Source organism: Nansenia antarctica, assembly GCF_963989245.1.
Source record: "Nansenia antarctica genome assembly, chromosome: 5".
In the NCBI taxonomy this organism is placed as follows: domain Eukaryota; kingdom Metazoa; phylum Chordata; class Actinopteri; order Argentiniformes; family Microstomatidae; genus Nansenia; species Nansenia antarctica.
The window spans coordinates 67912556-67935055 of record NC_137690.1 but is presented as its reverse complement, the minus strand read 5'-3'; the positions used below and the strand labels follow the sequence as shown (position 1 = coordinate 67935055).

Here is a 22500-nt window from a genome sequence, read left to right as displayed (position 1 = left end):
GGAGTGATCGTACAGGGGTTTGGGAGTGATCACACAGGGGTTTGGGAGCTAACCAATACTTGCGAGTAAGGAGGGGCTGTTCCATTTACCGCCCGGAAGGTGAAAGCACCAGGGTCTTGAATCTTATGCGAGCTGCTACCGGGGGAACCCTAAAACCAATATATTATTTATTATGACTGACTTCTGACCTATTCACTTTCCAGAGGATATCCAGAACCAGAAAGCAACATAGTAGAGACTTCCACCCATTGTTACATTGATCATCATTCACCCTGAGAAAGAGGAACCTCCCTTTCTAGAGGGAGTTGTACACTTTCTCTCTCTCTCAAATCTCTCACATCTCTCTCTCTCTCTCTGACTCTGTCTCTCTGTCTCTCTCTCTATCTATCTCTCTCTCTCTCTCTCTCGGCTGGTGTCGGTAGAAATTGGAGGATAACTCATTGTAAATGCTTGGAACGAAATGAGGAACGATATCAAACACACAAGTCTGCAACCCGTTGACCCCACCAGATGTTGGCTATCTTCTCTGGTGATGTTCTGCCAGGCCCGTACTGTCGCCATCTTCACTTGTTGTTGTGTTTTTAGGATGTTTTGACGTAAGTCTCCTATTCAGCAGATGAAATGCATGTCCAATAGGATTTCAATCTGGAGACTGACTTGGCCAGACAACAACTTTCCACTTTTTGGCCCTAAAAAAAAACTCCCTAGTGGCTATGGTAGTATGGTTTGTGCCATTGGCCTGCTGTATGATGAATGACGTATCCAATGAGTTTAGAGGCATTTGGTTGTACATTAGGCTGACAAGACGTACACTTCACAATACATCCTGCTACTGCTGTCTGCAGTTACATAAAGACAAGCGAGGCAGTTCTCCACACGTTACTCTTGCCATGACTCTTGTACATGTTGATATGTGTATCATCTGTCTACGGGACCTTTTCCAGAACTCTGCAGGCTATTTTAGGTCCTTTTTTTTTTTTGTAAACTGTAAACTGGCTATCCTGTTTTTGTGGCTAGTGGTTTGACACCTTGCAGTGAAGCTCTTTGAGGTTCGGCTGGTGATGTATTCTGCAGATGGTAGTCTCTCTGACACATCCATGACTACCTCCTGGACAGCGTTCCTGAGGCGTGGGACCGTTGTTTGGGGGGGGTTTCCCTTAGTCATGGTGAGCATTCTTCAGTCAACGACTGTAGAAGCATTCCTTGGCCTACCAAGCCGTTTGCAATTTCTGAGCTCACCGTTGCTTTATTTTCTTTTAATAGTACTCCAAACTTGGTTTATTATTTTTTTATGAGTTTTCTTTTCTTTCAACCTCATAATGGCTTCCCTGATTTTCATTGATCTCCCCCTTGGTCTTCATGTTGAGACACCATTAGCAGCCTCCAAAGGCAAATGCCTTATATAGGAATATATACTGTAGGTTAACCCTGTACAGTAACAAGACCGATCCATAACATAGCCTGCATTCTATTAACCCACAGAATTTGACCCGAACCCGGCCGACCTGATCTCACTATTCCCAAGCCTGTCAGATCCGTGGGTAAACCCCCAGGCCCTGTGGGTCTCAGGCCGACTCACGCATCACTACTGGAGGGATTGTGTTTAAAGCAAAACCACATGCACTGAACAGCTCCCACTCAGGGAGAGAGAGAGACCGGGAGAGAGAGAGAGAGACCAGGAGAGAGAGAGACCAGGAGAGAGAGAGACCGGGAGAGAGAGAGAGAGACCAGGAGAGAGAGTGAGACCGGGAGAGAGAGAGAGAGACCAGGAGAGACCGAGAGAGAGAGAGAGAGAGACAGGGAAAGAGAGAGAGACCAGGAGAGAGAGAGAGAGACCGGGAAAGAGAGAGAGAGACCAGGAGAGAGAGTGAGACCGGGAGAGAGAGAGAGACCAGGAGAGAGAGAGGGAGAGAGAGAGAGAGACCAGGAGAGAGACAGGGAGGGAGAGAGAGAGAGACCAAGAGAGAGAGACAAGGAGAGAGAGCAGAAGTGAGCAGGTTGTGTCACTAGTGTTTCCTCTTGTAACAGCAGGGTGGTGGGTATATGTCAGCATACTGAGTCATCAGTCTTTACTATGTATGGATCAAACAGAAAGCGTGAGGGTAAAGAAGAGAGAGAGAGACCAGGAGAGAGTGAGACTGGGAGAGAGAGAGAGAGACCGGGAAAGAGAGAGAGAGAGAGAGACCAGGAGAGAGAGAGACCAGGAGAGAGAGAGATAGGGAGACAGGGAGAGAGCGAGAGACAGGGAGAGAGAGATAGGGAGAGACAGGGAGAGAGAGAGACCAGGAGAGAGAGAGACCAGGAGAGAGAGAGAGAGACCAGGAGAGAGAGAGACCAGGAGAGAGAGAGACCAGGAGAGAGAGAGAGAGAGACCAGGAGAGAGAGAGACCAGGAGAGAGAGAGGGAGGGAGAGAGAGAGAGACCAGGAGAGAGAGAGACCAGGAGAGAGAGAGGGAGGGAGGGAGAGAGAGAGAGACCAAGACAACATGTTTCTATGTTAGGCACTTTTATTGAAATTCGTATCACTAGTTCACAAACAAACAAACAAAACAAACAAACAAAAAAGTGTGCAAAAAAAAAAAGAATACACAAACAGATTGGTATAGATTTGAAATAACTGGATTTAAAATGTTAATTATTATGAGGAAAACAAAAAACATTTAGGAGTGTACAAAAAAAAAGAGAAATAAAAGACTTTCAATTAGGCTGCTTGTGTTAGCTTCCGATATCTCATACGTTCCATTTTTTAGAAGCTTGATCATTGTATAGCAGTTATGAAGACAGGATTTGTTTGTATTTACCAAATTGATTACAGTACTGTACATACATATTTTACTTGTCAAAAGCGTGTTAAAGGCATCATGGAGGTCCTTCACATTCTGAAGCCAAGCGCTTGTCCCAGTTTGAATACTTAAAAAAAGCATCGCCCCTGCCTCTCTTACTGGATGGGAGGACTCGACCAATCATGTTGGATCAGTGATCACTTCAAGGAGGACAAGGAGGACGCTTTTGTTTAATGCGTCTATCAAAAAAGGCCGTAGCATTTCTCAATCCATACAAATAAAAAGGGATTAATTTAATTAAGTTCCGACAAACTGACATCCTAAATGTTACCAGACCTGGGTCAAACACATATGGAACATACTAGAAAGTATCAGAGGTGTGGTTTGATTGAACGTTGGGCAGTTTCGGGACTGTTTCCATTGTACCAGGCCTACTTACGTTGCATTTTTGGCATTCCGCTTTTATCCAAAGTGACGTAAAACAAATACATTGGTCTATCCATTAGTCATCATAAGAAATAGTAACCTATGCCAAAACCAGGGGCCATTGGCAGCTACAATGCTAGAACAAGGAATATTTTGTATTATTTTTATTTTTTTAAAAATTTATAGTACTTAATACAGCACAAGTATCATTTCACCACGTGTCTGAGCCACCGTGTGTCTGACCCAGGTCTAAACGTTACCCTGAACAAGTGTTTTGTGCCGTTCTACTCCAGACCTGCTGAATATCATCATCATCATCATCATCATCATCATCATCATCATCACATTGTGTTTAGTAATCAAAGTAGTACAAAGCCATGAAAAAATATATCAGTGTAAAGAAGGCACAAGAGACTTGCTCGACTCTCACAACAACAACAACAACAACAACAACAACAACAACAACAACAACACCGCTACTAAAATTAACCACCACAAGTCAAAAAGACCTGGTCCCAGGGTAGGCAACTCTCCAGTCCTCTGGTAACTTCACTCTCATGACGATGTATTGATTCTGCCCTTCAAATCACGGACACACACCAGGTCTGTGTGTGTGGGTGTGTGTGTGTGTGTGTGTGTGTGTGTGTGTGTGTGTGTGTGTGAGTGTGTAAGTACCATAGGTATAGGGAGAGAAGCGCAGTAGTCATGATGGCTCCCAGGGACCAGAGATGCCTACCCCTAAGACAGTCATATTGCCATATTATTAATACATAAGTCAACTTGGCCTGCCAAGTCTCACCACTAGAGGGCCCTCTCACTCCAGCAACAGGAGATGCTGCACTGCAAACTGTCTGTCGGACACACTCCAGCAAAAGTGACAAACATTACCTCACCCTAAGGATATGGAGACTCTGTCCCCTCAAACAAACCCTAGCCCTGTTAACCCTGACACCGCGGTGTAGACAGGAGGTCAAAGGTCAAATCCACTCTCCCCTAACAGACTAGCTGTAACGCAGTGGAGGCTGGTGGAGGTAGGAATCGGAGGACGGGGCTCATCGTAACGTGTTGAACGGAATAAGGAAGGGTGCCAAACATTTGATATCACGCCTCCTTCTGTTCCACGCGTTATACACTGAGCCCGTCCTCGCATCTCTACCTCCACCAGCCTCTCCCCTGCTGTGGTGTTTGCCATCAGTGTCTGGGGCGGTGGGGCTAGGGGCTGTTCTTGAACAGGGTCCAGTGTTGTCAATCAACACCCTAGTGATTCAAATCCAGCATCCCCCCCCCCCACCCCCCATCCCTTACAGACCCACATATTCACCTTGCTGAGAGGGATTATTAAGGCTTTGTTTGGCTGATTGAGGAGTGGGCCTTCCGTTAAATAAACTCCCAGGCTAGCCACTTTAAGCTCGGGCTAAACTACGGGATACGGTTGGTGTCTGTGGCCAACGACACCCTGTGATTGGGGGGAGTCCTGCTCCCAAAACTGTCTGGGGAAAAGGTCGCTTTAGGGGGTCAGGGTTTAAAGAGAAAAAAAACAAAAGAAACAGGACTTGGTTCGAAGGACGCACCGTAGAATGTCGAACCTCCTAGAATACGAGGGACACTAGAGAGGCGATGGTCAGGGGGGAATGTGAGTGTGAACTGCTCATGTCTGGCGGGGATAATCTAACCGGTGACCTACTTATCGCGCTAGTCTCCCCACACAGAAGCCCTTAAACATTATACTAAGCCCGTAGAGTCTGGCGAAAAAAGATTTGCATTCATTCTGTCAGAACAGGACTTTGACTGACCGCGGCTTGCCAGCAATGCGCTGGATGTCCTATTGAATGGACACAGAGTAAGGCTACCCCCCAAGGAAGAGAGAGAGATCTGCTGCGTAGGTAGTTAGATAGGTAGTTAGCTCATCGCGGGGTAATGATGTGGTGATGGGGTTCTGCTGTAACGTGCCTCTGGTCGGTGACATGACATGGCTTCAGCCGACACATTCTCACCAGCGTCTAGTTACAGTACAACTCCAGCGTCTAGTCTTACGTTATTCTCTCTCTTTTTATCTTCCCATCTCTACCCACAAGCTTAGTCATTTGAAACACGCACGCACGCACACCACACGCACACACCACACACACACACACACACACACAACAATTCCAAGCATATAGAGGATGGATTATAGCTGAATCACCACGCACACACACGCACACACACACACACACACACACACACACACACACACACACACAGTGTGAGGGGGGGTGGCTCTGTAACTGGGGCGCGAGGGTGGTGAACAGTGGGTTTGAGTCAGCGGTGGTCCTGTGTTTGGCCGATGGGGGGGGGGGGACTTTAGCAGACAAACTCCTGTCTCATACGGATGATCTGCAGCAAGGCCGCCTGGACGTCCTCATCCATGTGGCCCTGGGGGAGAGAGAGACACACACACACACACACACACACACACAACAACAGGGCTCCAGTTAATCAACTTGTCCCTTATTTCACACTTAGACAACACACTTTTAAAACCCTGGTCTCATCGAGAGGGGCCGGCAAAGCCTGACCCGTATCGAAAATAACCCAAGTCCAATTGATATGCAGTCCTGTGCTTTCTTCACGTTCGAGTTATTTGGTTCTCAGGCCGACAGGCTCCATAGAGAGACACAGACGTTAACACACCGACAGACACAAACACGTACCTGCGCCGCACTGAGGAGATGAGTTCGATAAATTGAAACCACCTCTCTGTGTTGCCTCTCAGCATCCTGTTGAGATGGATAGATCGAAAAAGAGAGAGAGAGAGAGAGATCTATAGTTTATTGCTCCGAGCCATGAATCAGCAGGCACAGGAGAGGGCAGTAGAGTGCTGACCCAGCAGGAGCTGCAACATCGACATCCTGTCTCTCGCAGCAGGACGGACGGCGTACATTTGTTTGTATCTGAAGCCGAGACGGACAGTTTTAAACCCCCAGCGCGTACGCCGGTGTGTTCTACTCCCATCTGGGATTTGAAACCATCAACCACGATACGATGGTTGAATTTCAAGCCCTTCTGTAGATATGGGTATCTAAGAAGATGGGGGCAGCAGTACGCTAAACACACTCTTACCAAATGTAGTTTGTGTGTTGGGGGGGGCGGTATATACACAACACAGCTCTGTGATCTAAGTCCGTCCATTTCCCGGTTGGGTGACTAAGGTGCTCATGTGTGACCGCAGAGGAAATGCCGCGTCTACAGCGTGTGCAGATCCCGGGGGCGTTCGTAAACTAAATATCACCATAATCCAGAGAATCTAGAGAATGCGAGGATTCGGGCTCGTTGTGAACGCATGGAATTGGAATGAGGAACGGTATGCAACACACATTCCTCATTCTCTTCCCTGCATGACAATCACCCCTCCTCAGACTCCACCAGCCTCCCCTCTGTGGTGCAGTGTTGTCTCTATGTTTTTCTAGCTTGATGAATACTTCAGCCCAAGGTTGCCCCAGCCCTGCCTCTCTCTCCCTGGGTTGTAAATATAAATATGCATCGTTATTTGGTTATTTGCACAGAGCCAGAGGTTGTTTTGTAAATGAATGGAAATGGAAACCCAGACTGAATCGTTTCTCCTCTTCCTAAGTCTCAAGGCACTTATTGCAAACATGTTGAGAGAATTAGTAAAAAAACATAATTACGTCTCCCCAATGACCTCCTTATCAAAGTAACAGTGTGTGTGTGTGTGTGTGTGTGTGTGTGTACGTCAGCATAGCTGTGTGTGTGTGTGTGTGTGTGCTTCAGCATAGCTGTGCTGTGCTGTGTGTGTGTGTGTGTGTGTGTCTGTGCGTGTGTGTGTGTGTGTGTGTGTGAGAGAGCCTTATTATGCTTGTGTGTTTACTCACAGCCAGCTGCTGCTGCAGGGTCTTGATCTGGGCCTGCAGTGTGTCGATGTGCTGCGTCTGCCTCTTGTTGGGAGCGTTGCCGGCGTAGGCCAGCTGGGACAGACCGTTCAGGGCCTGCTTCAGGCGCTCCACGTCAGTCAGCAGCTCTGTGATCTGTGAACACACACACACACACACACACACACACACACACACATACAGCAGTTAGCACCAGTTTGAGCATACACGCACACATGCACGCACGCACGCACGCACGCACGCACGCACGCACGCACACCTGACCTGAGAGCCGCTCCCTCAGAACTCATTTTTAAGTGCCAATTAAAGACTCTTCTGTTTAGGCAGGCTGGTAGTCACCAGCGTCTTTGAGCCTCGGAAAAGCGCTATATAAATGTAATGAATTATTATTATTATTATAGCCATCTTATTGTTCCTGTTTATGTTCTGTTTATGTTGTCCCCTTTTTAGTTTTTAATCATTGATGTTTTGATTACACTTTTCTGCATTTTTGATGTAAAGCACCCTGTGCATCCGTGCTGTGAAGGGCGCTATAGAAATAAAGTTTTACTTTACTTGACGCACACATAATGTGTATTCTCCTACCTTCTTGTCTTTGACCTCGGTCTGCTCAGCAGACGCCTGTATCCTCTTCTGTAGCTCAGTGATGGTGCTGAGGGACTGGTCGTACCTGAGAGGAGACAAGGCTGTGTTACTCCACACAAATTCACTGGGTCACAGAAAACCAATGGACCTATCGCTAAGCCACGCCCCCTTTGACAACTCGGACAAACAGACAACGCTTCACTGACAGTGACTGACTGACCGACCGTGACTGAATGACATTCAATGACTCACAATGTCAACTCACTGATTTACCACAGCAAAGTAATAGACATGTTTTTTCAAAGATATTTCGTCTCGAAGCTTTTCACCATCAGATATTAGCGAGTTGTTTGTCTGAGTGTTCTGCCTGTAGTGACTTTTGCTGTGATATGATTGGACAATTTCTATTTTGGGGGCGTGGCTTAGCGATAGGTCCATTGGAGAGAGAGAGAGAGGGGGGGGGATATAATTCGTAATATAATTACATAAGAGATGGGAGTCCTATAGAGTGGTGTTGTACCTACCTGTCCTTTAGTTCTCTGATCTCCTTCTCTATGTTCTGGCTCTTCTCCTGCAGGGAGTGTGTCTCTGTGCGGGCCCGGCCCTCCCCCTCCCTGGCCTGGGCCGCCTCCCCCTGCAGCTCCTGGCACCTCTCCTCCAGGCGAGACAGCCTCTCCCCCAGCTCAGACACCTAGGAGGGGCACACAGTCATTCACACCTTCTTTTTTTATTTTTTATTATAGATAGTTTATTATAGACAGTTATTTTTTCTGAGTGGGGCAGTCCCACTCATATTTTTTATTTTTAATGACAGATATATAGTAGAGATTATGACAGGAAGGATGGGCGAGAGAGAGAGAGAAGGGATGACATGCAGGATATGTCCGCGGCTGGAATTGAACCGGGAGCCCTGCGGTACATGGTCAGCGCTTAATCCACGACTACGCCACCTGAGTGCCCCAGTCATTTACACCAGGCAGCTCTGTCAGGGGAAAACGATGTTCCTTCACGAAGACGACTCCTACGAGACAACTCGTAGCCCCTTCCCGCCCTAGAGACACTCGTGTAGATCTGAACGAATTGTAAAGATGTATTCTGAAAGGGTGGCTTCCACTTTGTACTCGTCGAATGCATTCAGATCTACACTGTCTAGGGCAGGGGTCCCCAAACTACGGTCCGCGGGCCGAACACGGCCCACCCCCACACTTGGACCGGCCCTTTGAACAACGTGTAATTTCTAACTGCAATTGCGGCATTGCACCGACGTGGTGGCGGGGGCACTGTTTCGCAAATAATTGGAAATAAATTTCCACCATAAATTGATGCAGAAAGGGCACAAATTGCATCTAAATTCACCAGAATGCAAGAAATTAAGTGTTTGATGCTCGTTTAAGGACCCCCAGACAGCCCTGCTTCATGGGTCCCCCCGTGTATGATGAGGGTCCTCCCTCATGTATCAGACTGTAAAACTGATTATATTTCATTGACATATCACTATAGGTATAAATTCCATCCAAATTCAACTGTTTAGACTCTGTTTGCATCCACCAGTGCTCTCCTGCGTGCAATTGCTTTGCGCAACCGCCTCCATTCCACTCCGTTCCATATTATTTTATGTTAGAGACCAACCCAGGCCCCCCATCACAGAAAGGAAAAATGATGTGGCCCTCACAGAAAAAAGTTTGGGGACCCCTGGTCTAGGGTGTAGAGCAGTGGAGGCAGAAATCAGGATGGGGCTCAATGTACTGCGTGGAATGGAACGAGGTATCCAACACACGCAACGTTATATGATACCAATCCTCATTCCGTTCCATGCAGTTACAATGCAGTGAGTCATCCCTGGTGTAGGGGTAAGGGTTGTTTCTGGACAGAGGCTAGGACATCCACATTACAGGGTTCCCACACCTTCTGAAACATCAAATTCAAGCACCTTTCAAGCACCTTTCAAGGACTTTCAAGACCCAATTCCCTCAAATTCAAGGACCCAATGCGGCATAGTTTGAGACAGAACTAGTTGACGAGCTAAGTAAAACATTTTTGAATATATATGTTGTTGGGTTTTTTTAGAGAGAGAGAGAGAGAGAGAGAGAGAGAGAGAGAGAGAGAGAGAGAGAGAGAGAGAGAGAGAGAGAGAGAGAGAGAGAGAGAGAGAGAGAGAGAGAGAGAGAGAGAGAGAGAGAGAGAGAGAGAGAGAGAGAGAGAGAGAGAGAGAGAGAGAGAGAGAGAGAGAGAGAGAGAGAGAGAGAGGGGAATTCAAGCACTTTCAATCACCCATGTCTATTTTCAAAAACTTTTAAGACCTTGATTTCTTTTTCTCAAATTCACAAACTTTCACAAAGGATACCTCCACCAGCCTCCCCTGGTGTAGGGAGGGGGCGTAAGGGTTGTTTCTGGACATAGGCTAGGACATCCACATTACCTCCTCCTCCAGGCGCTGTTTCTCTCCCTGCAGCTGGCTCATCTGGCCGTCCCGGTCCCTCAGCTCCTCCAGGGCGCGGGTGGCCAGCAGCAGCTCAGTCTGCAGCGCCCCCACGTCCTCCGCCCGCTGGGCGCTCGACTCCTCCTGCTCACGTAGCGTCTGGCGGAGCAGGGCCACCTCTTTCTCTAGGGCCTCCTGGACAATAAGAATAATAATCACGATAAAAATCAATCCAGGGTTCCCACACCTTCTGAAAAATCTAATTCAAGCAGCACCTTTCAAGGACTTTCAAGACTCAATTCCCTCAAATTCAAGGACCCAACACGGCATAGTTTGAGACAGATCTAGGTGAGAATTTATATAATAGGAACTATCCGCTCACAGACAACAATTAAAAAGAGAGGCTTGAATGTGTGAACAGTTAAGCAATACAGAGACTTATTTACTAGTTGACGAGCTAAGTAAAACATTTTTTAATTTATATATTTGTATACTTTTAGAGAGAGAGAGAGAGAGAGAGAGAGAGAGAGAGAGAGAGAGAGAGAGAGAGAGAGAGAGAGGGAATTCAAGCACTTTCAATGACCCATGTCTACTTTCAAAAACTTTTATGACCTCGATTTCCTTTTCTCAAATAATTCACAAACTTTCAAGGATTTCAAGGAATCCGTGGGGAACCCTGAGATAAGCTTCATGTTGAAGGCATCTCCTGACCTTGGCCTCGGCGTGTTGCTGGAGGAGGGTGGTCCGGTCCCCAGACTTCCCCTGCAGCTCTCTCTCCAGGAGGGAGGCTCTCTGGGCCTCCCCACGCTGAGCCTCCCTGGCCTTCTCGCACTCCGCCTGGGCCTGCTGGAGGGAGTCGCTCAGGGCGCAGTGCTCAGCCTTGAAACCCTCCACGCGGACAGACTCTGAGTCCAGGCTCTGCTGGAGGCTCTGGATCTGGGTGGTGCACAGGGAGTTCTGCTCCTCCAGCTCGGCCCGCTGCACCGTCACCTCCTTGTACTGCTGCTCCAAGTCCACCAGCTTCAGCGTCAACTCCTCCATCGTCCTCTTGTGCTTCTCCTCCACCTGTGTAGAAGAGACCAAGGCATTCACTTTGATGAAGGGGGTTATTTGTCTTGGACAAGGTGGTTGCACCCTCACACACAGGGTTCCCACACCTTCTGAAACATCAAATTCAAGCACCTTTCAAGGACTTTCAAGACTCAATTCCCTCAAATTCAAGGACCCAACACGGCGTAGTTTGAGACAGATCTAGATGAGAATTTATATAATGGGAACTATCCGCTCACAGACAACAATTAAAAAGAGAGGCTTGAATGTGTGAACACGCTCTACTTTTTAGAGAGAGAGAGAGAGAGAGAGGGGGGGGGGGAATTCAAGCACTTTCAATGACCCATGTCTATTTTCCAAAACTAGATTTCTTTTTCTCAAATTCACAAACTTTCAAGGATTTCAAGGACCCGTGGGAACCCTGCTCCGAATAAATGAATAGGCGAGAGAAGTAGATACAAGGTCAATACAACCGGTAACAAGCATACAGGGTGTAATAAAGTACACATTCTGTGTCCTGTATCACTGACCTCCTTGTGTTTGTCACTGGGGATGAAGCCGGTCTCCAGCCTCTGTTGAACAGACTCCTTCTCCACCTTCAGTTTCTCCTTCTCCTGTTTGTGCTGCTCTCCCTGCGCCTTCTCCCTGTCGTACTTCGCCTGCAGCTCCTGGAGCCTCCCGGTCAGGTCCCTCAGCTTGGCGTCGTAAGAGTTCTCTCTCTCTTCCACGGCCGTCAGCGGGACGAACTTGGACTGGATGGCTTCCTGAATGGTGTCCAGCTCTTTCTTCTGAGCTTCCATCTCCTGGTGCAGCTTGGCCGCTCCCTCCTGGGCAGACAGATAGCTGGCCAGCGCCTCCTTGGCCGCGTTCTCCGCCTCGGCGACCGCCCTGTTCAACTTGACCGTGACCGCCTCGTGGTCCCTCAGGCTCACGTGATCCCTCTCCATCTCCGCCTGAACTTTCTCCAGCTTTTCTTTCAACTTGACACTACCCTCTTTCACCTTCCGCGCCTCCTCCTCTCTCTCCCGCCCTTCCTCCTCCGCCTTGCAGACCTCCGCCCTGGCCTTCTCCGCGGCGGCGCTCAGCTCCGTCTTCAGGTCCTCGTGCTCCCGCCTGGGGACGTACTCTCCCGCCAGGTTCTGTTTCAGAGACGCGTTCTGGGCGGCGGCCAGGCCCAGATCCCTCTCTCGCTCCTCACACCTTCAATAACAAAGATCATAGATCATCATCATCATCATCTAAAGCGTCTTTGAGTGTCTAGAAAAGCACTATATAAGTCTAATGTATTATTATTATTATTATCTACCGTCATCATAAATAATAACAATAACACATCTTTATTTGTAAAGCGCATATAAAAGTGATATCACAAGATATCGCAAAGCTAAAACGGAAAAAAAATCCCAACACACACACGCACCTCTTGCGTAGGAGCGCCAGCTCCTTCTCCAGCTCGGCGTTCCGGGACGACAGGGCGCCCGCCTGGCCGCTGAGCTTCTCCGAGGCCGCGGCGCTGGAGCTCTGCAGGCTGGCGACGTTCTCGCACAGCGACGCCCGCTCCGCCTGCAGCCGGCGCACCTGGCCCTCTGCCTGGCCCGTCCTCTCCGCCGCCTCCACCAGACGGTCCTCCAGCTCCTCCGCCGCCTGCTCCAGGGCCGTCTTCACCTCCTGGTGGGCGTCCAGGGGGACGTAGTCGGCCTCCACCCTGCTCTGGAGCTCCTCCAGCTGCTCCCGCAGCACCTCCCGCTCCTCCTCGCTCTCCTCCACCTCCCGGATCAGCGCCTGGCTCTTGGCCGTCACGTCGGCCAGCCTCCTCTTCAGGGAGGCGCTCTGCTCCTCCAGCGCGGCCCTCAACCTCTCGTGCTCCTGGACGGGCACCGTGGCCCCGCCTCCTCCTCCTCCTCCTCGACCTCCCTCCCCGTTGTTCTGGTCCCGGTTCAGCTCGGCCACCTCCTCCAGGGCGCGGTCGTAGTCCTCCCTCAGCTCGGCCAGCTGCCTCTCCTTCTCGTCCACGGCGTTGGTCAGCAGGTTCTTCATGTTGTCGAACTTCTCCCCCGGCACGGTGTGTGTGGCGCCGAGGCGGGCCTGGGCCTCTTTGACGTGGGCCTCCATGTCCAGCAGGGCCTCGGCCATCTCGTCCCTCTCCTCTCGCAGGCGGCCCAGCTCCTGACCCAGCCTCTCCGCCTCGGCGGCCAGCTGGCCCTCGCTGATCTTGTACTCCTCCAGGGCCTTCTCGCTCTGCTTCAGGTGGTTACGCACCCGGCCCACCTCCGCCGAGGCGCCTTCGTACTTGGCCTTGACGTCGTGGAGCTGGGTGCGGAGCTCCTCGGACGCCTACGCGACGTAACAATAATCACACGTTACACTTTACCCTCACGCTTCGACGCTACCTATAGCTTCTTCCCACACACAGTACAATAACCAGCATGACAGAAGACAGAAAACACGCAACACGCAAAAGCGGAAAAAAGGGCAATAGACCAATAGATCGCTAAGCCACGCCCCCTTTGAAAACTCGGACAAACAAACAACGCTCACTCAAATTCTTCACTGACAGTGACTGACTGACTGACCGACCTTGACTGAATGACATTCAATGACTTACAATGGCGGGAGTTGTAAAGATGACAAGACTATTTAGTCTAGAAGCTTTTCACCATCAGATATTAGCGAGTTGTTTGTCCGAGTTTTCTGCCTGTAGTGACTTTTGCTGTGATATGATTGGACAATTTCTATTTTGGGGCGTGGCTTAGCGATAGGTCAATTCAATACACAAGTAAAAAGCGGTAACTACGTGCCTGTCCTCCCAGATGCTCCTTGACGGCCACCACGTGGGCCTGCAGCTGTTTGACCTTGGCCTCAGAGTCCAGCATCCTCTTCTGGACGTCTCCCAGAGCCTCCTCCAGCTCCTGGACCTGTCTGTCAGCCTGCCGCTGCACTGCCTCTCGGCTCTGACCCAACTCCTGGCACTCCTGGGTCTTACGGGTCAGCGCCGCCTGTGGTCAGACACATTTAGGTCAAACTAGGTCAAATTTAATCGTAGAGCCTCAATATATATAGGTATATATATATATATATAATGTATATATAAAAAATAAAAATAAACGAGAAAGTGAAGAAAAAAGTGAAAGGAGGGGAGAGATGGAGAGGGGATGCGGGTGAGAAAGACTACGGAAGGACAGGAGGATATTGGAGAGAGAGAGAGAGTGGACAGTGTTGCCAGATGGGATTGTTTTCCAGCCTAACCACAGTCCAAAAGCCAGCCACTGTGATCATAAGTAGCTCAATTGGGGCGGGAATAAGCCCAATCTGGCAACACTGAGAGTGGAGTTAGGGGGACCAGAACAGAAGGAGACCTGTAGCTTGGTGGCCTCGTCCTGTGCTGCCTGCTGCAGTCTCTTCACCGCCTCCAGCTCGCGCCGCAGGGCCTCCGTGTCCCCCGCAGGGGACGCCCCCCCCCCGGGACGCCCCCCCAGCTCCAGGGGACGGGACAGGGAGCGAGACGGCCCCGGCTGCAGCACCTACGGCAGACAGAAGAACCAGACGTTCATGTTCTGTGTTTTTGTTGTGTGTGGTGCAATGGGTGGGATGACTGTTGTTCAACCTTCATGTTATATACAAAAAAGAAACTTAAAAAGGTACAATCTGTAAGATTTGACAGTGTTTAAATGGTCATTTAACAGTAGAACAGCCGTGCCTTTTTACCTACTAAAAGAGCTCTTTGCAATGCTCACGCTGCTATTTACACACAACGATCACTAGTTGGCCGCTTGTAAATTAGCATGCTTCCTACACAGAAAAACGCAACTCCCAACATGCCTGTAGTCTTTTCCAGGTAGGACTAATTTGCAGAGAGTTGTTGTCTATGCTAGGTTGCAACTTTGAAGAAAATGGAAGAAAACTGCTTTTTTTCTCCTGCTCCGCCTAAGGCAGCACTCATTTCAAATAGTTTTTCAACTCTGGAATTTTAAAAACATTTGCCCAGGCTTTCCGAATTAGTTTTAGCAATAATGCCACAAAAAGTTTTGGGAATGCTTGACTTTTTTAATAAAGTGAGTTCCGCTTTCAACACAATCTCAAAATACTAAGAGGATATGACAAAAAATAATAATCTCTAAATTCGAAGGGTTCAGCGCCAAACTGTGAAATTCCCTGCGGCTGTTGAAGTTAATAAATGATGATTCTCTGACTTGCTGTGGGGCAGAGAGATGACTGTTTCATATGAGAAATTGGGCAGCTTATTTGGCCTGTCTCTCAGTGTTGTTGTTAAGCCCCAATGTCTCTGACACAGTCTGACTGTACTGGAATGACCAACAGACACAGTCCTTGCCACTGGCAGGGCGACCTTTCTTTTGGATAGTCCCCTACAGATGATGATGAATAGTTTAATGACCACACGGCCTAGGTCGGTGGAATTTGTTGTCGGTACAGTTCAATAGCAGTGTCAAAAAACATACACACATTGTACATGACTATTACATGGACAAGAACACACATAACCACAAGACAAGACAGAACATATTTACAATTTACAATTTATACAGTGCAGTGAGTCAGGTGTTGAGAGTCCTTATGGCAGAGGGGGAAAAAACTGTTTTTGAAGCGGGATGTTTATAAACAGATGGTTTATAGTGTAGTTCAACGGTTTGTTGATAGTCCGTTCAACAACTACCCACTAACCCTTAACCTAACGCATTGTTGCATGTCTACAGATCCAAATGAAGTTGAGACCCAAACAGATGTGGAGAGAGGGAAGAGGTTGTTCACCTGTGCTGAGTCAAGGCTGTGTTGTTTCACCAGGTCTTTTCCTGAAAGAGGAAACACAGGGTTGGGATGAAGAAGACTAGGCTCTACAGCAAAGTCCTCTGATTGGATGTCTTATCCTGCCAACACCAGATCCATGTTGCTATATTGTGTACTGTATTACTCCATTTAATTATATATAATATAATTGTATTCCTGTCCTTGTATTTCACAGAACTGTTGAGAGCGGTAGCTTGTATTAAGCATTTCATTGTACATTTACATATCTTGTGCATATGAGAAATAAACTAGATTTGATTTGAAGAGCACTCACCTTTGATGACAGACTGTCCAGAGTAGTCCCCCTGGAAACATACAGTATACACATATATTTACATTCAAATAACCAGAATAGATTAACAGAATAAACCTATAGATCTTGAACCAAGATTGCAAGAGTAATTTAATCTCACAGAGAGACTCATCTGGATGAATAAAGGTGCAATACAGTGTGATGACGCTGTAAGGTCCTACATGCCTCTGCCCTCTCCGACCTGACCTGACCCTCCTCCTCACACCCTACTGTCCCTCCCCGCTCTTCTGACTTTGCTCATCTCCTGGTCCCCCAAAACCAAACTAAAGACCATGGGTGGGACAGGGCCTTCCTCTCCTTTGCTGCACCCCACCTCTGGAATGCTCTGAACCCCCCCCTCTGCCCCCCGCCCCCCCTCAGTCAGAGCCTCTGGCAGGTTGGACATTTTTAAAGGCCCGGTTTAAGACCGACCGGTCGACGCGAGGGTTTTACTGTGTAACCTGGTTGACCCTGTTCTGTGCCGTCCCTATACGTCTCATTGCTTGTGTCGATGATTTAGTTTTCTCGACCCGAGAAGTGCTCTGGTTATTTGATAGAAGCACCATACAAATAAAACGCATTATTATTATTATTATTATTATTATTAGTGACTAACCATGGTGCTCTTGAGCTGCACTTTGACAGTGTCTCGAGCCCCCTCTTCCCTCTCTCTGGAACTCAGTACCAGCTTGAGATGTTCCCTCTGGTGCAGAACAAGCACATCATAGATATTTACAGCACATCACCAGCTTGGCCAGAGGGAGAGGGGGGGTGAGTTTATGCAGTTTTTGAGGACGAGACATTTCTGACTAAATGAAAAATCCCAGCATGCACGCACGCACGCACACACGCACTCCCGCCCCCAGCACGCACACACGCACACACACACAAATGTAATCTTAAAAGGGTAAACACTTTTACAGTGCTGTACATGGAATGACCAAGCAGCCCAGTAGTTCTGCCTACCTCCTTATGGATGTCCTCCACTGCCATCTTCTCCTGTAGAGGACAGAGACAGAGGGTCAGAGGGTCTCAGTAATGGAGGAGGACCACCTACACCTAGTTTCACTACTCTGTACCTGACAGATGCATATGTTGTTCTCTACACTGTGTTAGACGGTAACGGCCAAGCTCCACCATGGCCATCGAGTGTTGCGTCTAATGTGCGTTGCGTCCGAAATTGGGATCAAATGCATTGTAATCAATGAAAGGTGCTCCACCTGCTGCGTTGCGTTGCGTCAGCGTTGCGTCCGATGGCTGCGTCCAAAGTAGACTTTCAAAAAAGTTTGATTTTTGACGGTGGATGGACGCAGACGTCACAATGAGACGCCCCACGTGGGGCGTCAATCACCGCACCTGTGGTGAACTCTTGTTGCAGGAATGGACGACGAACGGCTCATCCTTGAGGTCGAAAAATATTGAACTAGCAACTATCTATTTGGGAATATGTAGATAAAATATTACCCTGATTGGAAAATGTTCTGTATGATGTTGTTATTGTTGTGGACATAATTGCAGTCAAGGGTGAAATTACTCCCGTATACAAAAAATGCCAGTGGAGCTAGAGTAGAACGTTGACGTTGACGCAACGCTGCAGGTGGAGCTTGGACAACGGGAAGTTGACGCAACGTCGATGGCGAGTTGACGCAACGCAGCAGGTGGAGCTTGGCCGTAAGGCTCCAGATGTTACTTGTTTATATCTATCATGCCATACACCCACGGTATAAACCACAAATCACAAAAGTGGATTAATATCGTAGCGACAGTATTGAATCCAAGTATTGAACCCAATACTCCAGTTGGATTTTAAACTTAAAATCAAAGGTAAATGAACCAACAGCTTTAGTGGAGTGGAGTGAATGAATGATCTTCATTGGTCATTGTAACAGGTACAACGAAATTTAAATGCAAACCCTAGATGCTAACAAACAAACACAGTCCTAAGATAATAAAAAAAACAAGAACGGGACATAAATAGACATAAATAGGGGGGATATAAATAGGGGGATAAGTGATCGGTAGACATCTGAGAATGTATCTATTACGTGAACTTCTATACACTATATGGCCTATTCACATGGGGGTATATAGACAGGGTGGAGTTAGCATGTAACTGTGTACTTTTATAAACATATAAACATATTGACTAGAGTGGAGTGGAGTGGAGTGGAGTGGTGTACCTGTGAGAGTTGTTGCTGCAGACTGTTGACCTTCTCCAGCAGAGCTCTCTTCTCCTGGTGAAACTGTCTCAGACTCTCTTGCTTGCTCTCGTTCTGCCTCTCCAGGTCCTAACACATAACACACACACACACACACACAGCGTTATGCAGTACTGTAACTACAAACCCTGCAAAGGTCAAACCACTTCTATCAATTAGGGGAGAGCGGGGTGCGTTGAGCCAGTTTTTAACTTCAGGCATCTTTAAAAGTGAGGGGATGGCAGTAACGTCTCCAACTAAAATATGTCCATATATCTCAGGATGTGGTGCATCGCCGGGAATAATCACTTTGGATCTAAAATAAACGGTTTTCAAAGTATGACTTTCCCGATGAGGGGTAAGTTGAGCCTAGGGAGAGGATAAGTTGAGCCACATGGGATCGAAGACTTGATTGGCATGTCCTGTAAAATAATACTTTAATCATTTTAAGTATGGAGCCACTGGCTCAACTTCACCCCATCTGACTGAATTATGATGTGACAATGGAGTAATCACCATCATCTATTCATTCCATCAGGCACTCAGTATTTCAAATTAAAACGGTCATTAAGGCGGCTCATATTGACGCTCAGCTCGGCTTTATGGATTTTCATACTTGCTTCTGGGCAGATTAGGTAATGTGCAATAAATTCAAACAAAGACATTTATATTGGATGTAAATCATGAAGTCGTTAAGTGTGGATAGAGGGACTGAGACTTACTTGGATCACCTGATCCCTCATGTTAGCTTCCGCCTCTGCAGCCAAGTCGACAGACTGCTATGGACAGACACAGACGGAGAACGGTGTTAGTTCAGGCAGGGCACCGCGTCTGGGTCACACGCACGCAAGAACACGTGTTTAAGGGACAAAGACTTAAAAGCAGCCGGGTTTATGCTCCTCCATAGCCTTCAAACAGTGGTGACTTGGTTTCAGAGGCTATGAGAGTCAGTTTTGTGTGGTCGTCCCACCCACCGCCCCCAGCCTCCACCCGCTTGGTCGCTCTGTATGTAGCCTACCTAAGACACAAGTCATGGGCTCTCTGCCATATTGTATACCTGTTAAGTCATGGGCTCTCTGCCATATTGTGTACTTGTTGATAAGTCATGGGCACCCTGCCATATTGTATAGTTGTTGATAAGTCATGGGCTCTCTGCCATATTGTGCACTTGTTGATAAGTCATGGGCTCTCTGCCATATTGTGCACTTGTTGATAAGTCATGGGCTTCCTGCCAAGTTTGCAACACCAATATGTGTCAGGTGAGAAGTGTGAATTCAATTCATCCAGTCGGTCAGTTTGAAAGGTCAGTGTGGTTGAAAAAGCACCTCGTCAACTCAGTATTTGTCAGTAGAATAGGTTGCTGGAGGCAACCCCCTCACTTAGCACTGGGTTCACTGTCAGAATCTCCATTCAAATGGGGGAGTGACAGTGAGGCAAAGGGGCATTTCGCAAAATCAACTGCAATTACCAAATCCTATCACTAGGTGGCAGTAATGTCTAACTGAATATCGGACCAAGTGGCTGTTGACTGCTCTGCGAAGGAGGACAGTTCACTTTGAGAAACACATTGTGGATGATGAGGCCCAGTCAAATACAGTATTCAGAAGAGAATGGGCACACAGATGGAGCTTGTTTGGGTCAATAAACAATGGAATTGTCCCCAAAATGTTGTGGGTAAGCTAGAGATCAAGGGCACATTTTATTTCGACCAAGGACCAACCCCCCCCATCCACCCACACTCACACACACGCCTTAAAAGTGGATATCGTTTTTTTTACCTGTCTCTTTTTCTGTTCCATCTTGGCAACTTCTTTAGCTATTTATGAAAGGTGAGAAACACAAAGTTCAGCTTTCATTGTATTATGTATGTAAGGTCCTCCTCTCACTTCTACATGTCTTAGGAGGAAGGTTTGTGTGAGGTGACACACACACACACACACACACACACACACACAAACAGACACCACAAAAGGGCTTCACATGCGTAACGCTGCGGATGAGATTAATGAAACTAAAATGTGTGTGTGGGAATTTCAAACGAAAGCATCAAAGCTATTTCCCGCAGATTACGCCAATCCAATCGGAAAACAACAAAGTCGAATCATCCGAATACACAATAGACCAACTGACACGATGAAACGTTTTTTATCAGTTGATGTTCTTAGCTGGCTCTTGACAGAAGCAGGATATTCAAACACCACGGTACACATGAAAGTTAAGAGTATCATTCCGTGTATTTTCATCTAAGCTATTAGAGAACGTCTACTGAGCAGCAGCGATGAATAAGACGACTGGCTTCCACTGCCAGAGAAGAAAGATGATGTAGTCAAGCTTCCTCCGCATAGACAAACACTAGCCTAGACTACTGACCCTGACACACACGTTCTTTTCCTCCTCTTCCTCCACTTTCAATAGAGCTTTTTTCAAAATCCCTAAATATTCAGCACAACAATTGAGTGGAGTTGGAGATGTCCTCTTGGGTGGAGTGGAATTTGGCAATGATCACCTGGTGCCACCAGTACGACACATCTTCAGTTGTGGTCCCCGACCTCATTGGGTGTTTCGGCCAGTTATCACAAGACACCCTCTGCCGAGGTTGGCCCACCACAGGCTGATCAGGCCTGGGTGTGTGTCGCACGGTGGCACCACGTGGTCATTTGGGAGCCCATGTTGGGTCCCTACGTTTCAGCCACAGCCAGTGACTGCTCCGTTCTGCTGCAGTGGACAGTTCTCTGAATGCCTTCCGTTGGGCCTGTCCTCTGATCCCTACTGCCCTCAGGAGCCTTGTGGTGGAGCTGGCTACAAAGCCTCTGCAGCCCACCTCCACTGGCCAAACCTTCACGTTCCAGCCCTGCCCCTCTGCTTCAACTGCTAAGTTGGCATACCGCAGCCTCTTCCGTTCGAATGCCTCATCGATGGCCTCCTCCCATGGGACCGTCAGTTCTACGATGAAGACACGCCGGCAGGACTTGGACCAGAGGACTAGGTCTGGGCGCAGGTTGGTCGCTGCAATTTCGGGTGGGAAGGTGAGCCTCTGGCTGAGGTCTACCCGCATTTCCCAATCCCGGGCTGCGTTCAGTGGGCCTGAGTCTGGAGGTGATGGCTTGGTCCGCTGTTTCTCCCCTTCCCGGATGAAGGTTGTTTTCCGTGGAAAGGTAGTCTGGGAATTTAGAGGCATGGCGTTGGTGGTTACCCTCTTGTGCTCAAGTTCGGCAGCCAAGCACTTTAGCACTTGGTTGTGGCGCCAGGTGTATCTTCCTTGAGTTAGACTGGTCTTGCAACCCACCAAGATGTGTTTGAGGGTTGCTGGGGCTGCACACTGGAGACAGGCTGGGTCCTCTCCATACCAGAGATGTAGGTTGGTAGGAGAGGGCAGGACATCATATGTGGCTCTGATGATGAAACTTAGCCTATTAGACTCCATGCTCCACAGCTCGTTCCACGTGATTTTCCTCCTCTCCACGCTCTCCCACTTCATCCAGCGGCCTTGCTGGGCTTGGGAGACTGCCTTGGCGCACCTGGCTGCTTCCTCCTGGTGGCGCACCTCCTCAACCACCATCTTCCGTCGTTCGGTTGGAGTAGCCTTTTGCCATGTGGGTGTTGTTGTTTCCAAGCCAAGGCCCCCTCTGCCTCTAACACAGAACTGGAGGTCCTGGAAGTAGGCTGCCCTCTGGGACTTGGAAGAAGTTGAACGCTGTCCACAAAATCTCATGAGGCACTGACCCGAAGGCATTGGCAAGATCTAAGAAAACCACATGCAGGTCTTTCTTCTCCTTCTTGGCCGTTTGTATCTGGTGCCAGATGACATTTGTGTGTTCCAGGCATCCTGAGAATCCACTTATCCCTGCCTTCTGCACTGAGGTGTCGACAAAGTTGTTCTTCTGCAAGAATACTGAGAGCCTCTGGGCCACAACACTGAAGAAAATCTTTCCTTCCACGTTCAGTAGACTGATCTGGCGGAACTGGTCGATGGTTGAGGAATTCTTCTCTTTGGGAATCAGGATCCCTCCTGCCCTTCGCCATGCCTTTGGTATGATTCCCTTTTCCCATGCCA

General features: G+C 48.3%; 1 protein-coding gene across 1 annotated transcript in view; it reads right to left on the bottom strand.

The window, feature by feature from the left end:
- Positions 1 to 5552: 5552 nt before the first annotated feature.
- uacab (uveal autoantigen with coiled-coil domains and ankyrin repeats b) overlaps positions 5553 to 22500 on the bottom strand; it is a gene marked incomplete at both ends in the record, with an annotated part of 64824 nt that continues 47876 nt past the window's right edge. Inside the window, 18 exons of the mRNA XM_080531876.1 lie at positions 5553 to 5624; positions 5903 to 5968; positions 7082 to 7234; positions 7685 to 7769; positions 8209 to 8375; positions 10104 to 10298; positions 10815 to 11168; positions 11684 to 12353; positions 12574 to 13487; positions 13952 to 14149; positions 14510 to 14674; positions 15921 to 15961; positions 16231 to 16261; positions 16865 to 16951; positions 17215 to 17247; positions 18429 to 18536; positions 19169 to 19225; positions 20225 to 20262. Of these exons, the coding sequence (XP_080388002.1) occupies positions 5553 to 5624; positions 5903 to 5968; positions 7082 to 7234; positions 7685 to 7769; positions 8209 to 8375; positions 10104 to 10298; positions 10815 to 11168; positions 11684 to 12353; positions 12574 to 13487; positions 13952 to 14149; positions 14510 to 14674; positions 15921 to 15961; positions 16231 to 16261; positions 16865 to 16951; positions 17215 to 17247; positions 18429 to 18536; positions 19169 to 19225; positions 20225 to 20262 (3434 nt within the window). The remainder of the gene's footprint in view (positions 5625 to 5902; positions 5969 to 7081; positions 7235 to 7684; positions 7770 to 8208; positions 8376 to 10103; positions 10299 to 10814; positions 11169 to 11683; positions 12354 to 12573; positions 13488 to 13951; positions 14150 to 14509; positions 14675 to 15920; positions 15962 to 16230; positions 16262 to 16864; positions 16952 to 17214; positions 17248 to 18428; positions 18537 to 19168; positions 19226 to 20224; positions 20263 to 22500) is intronic.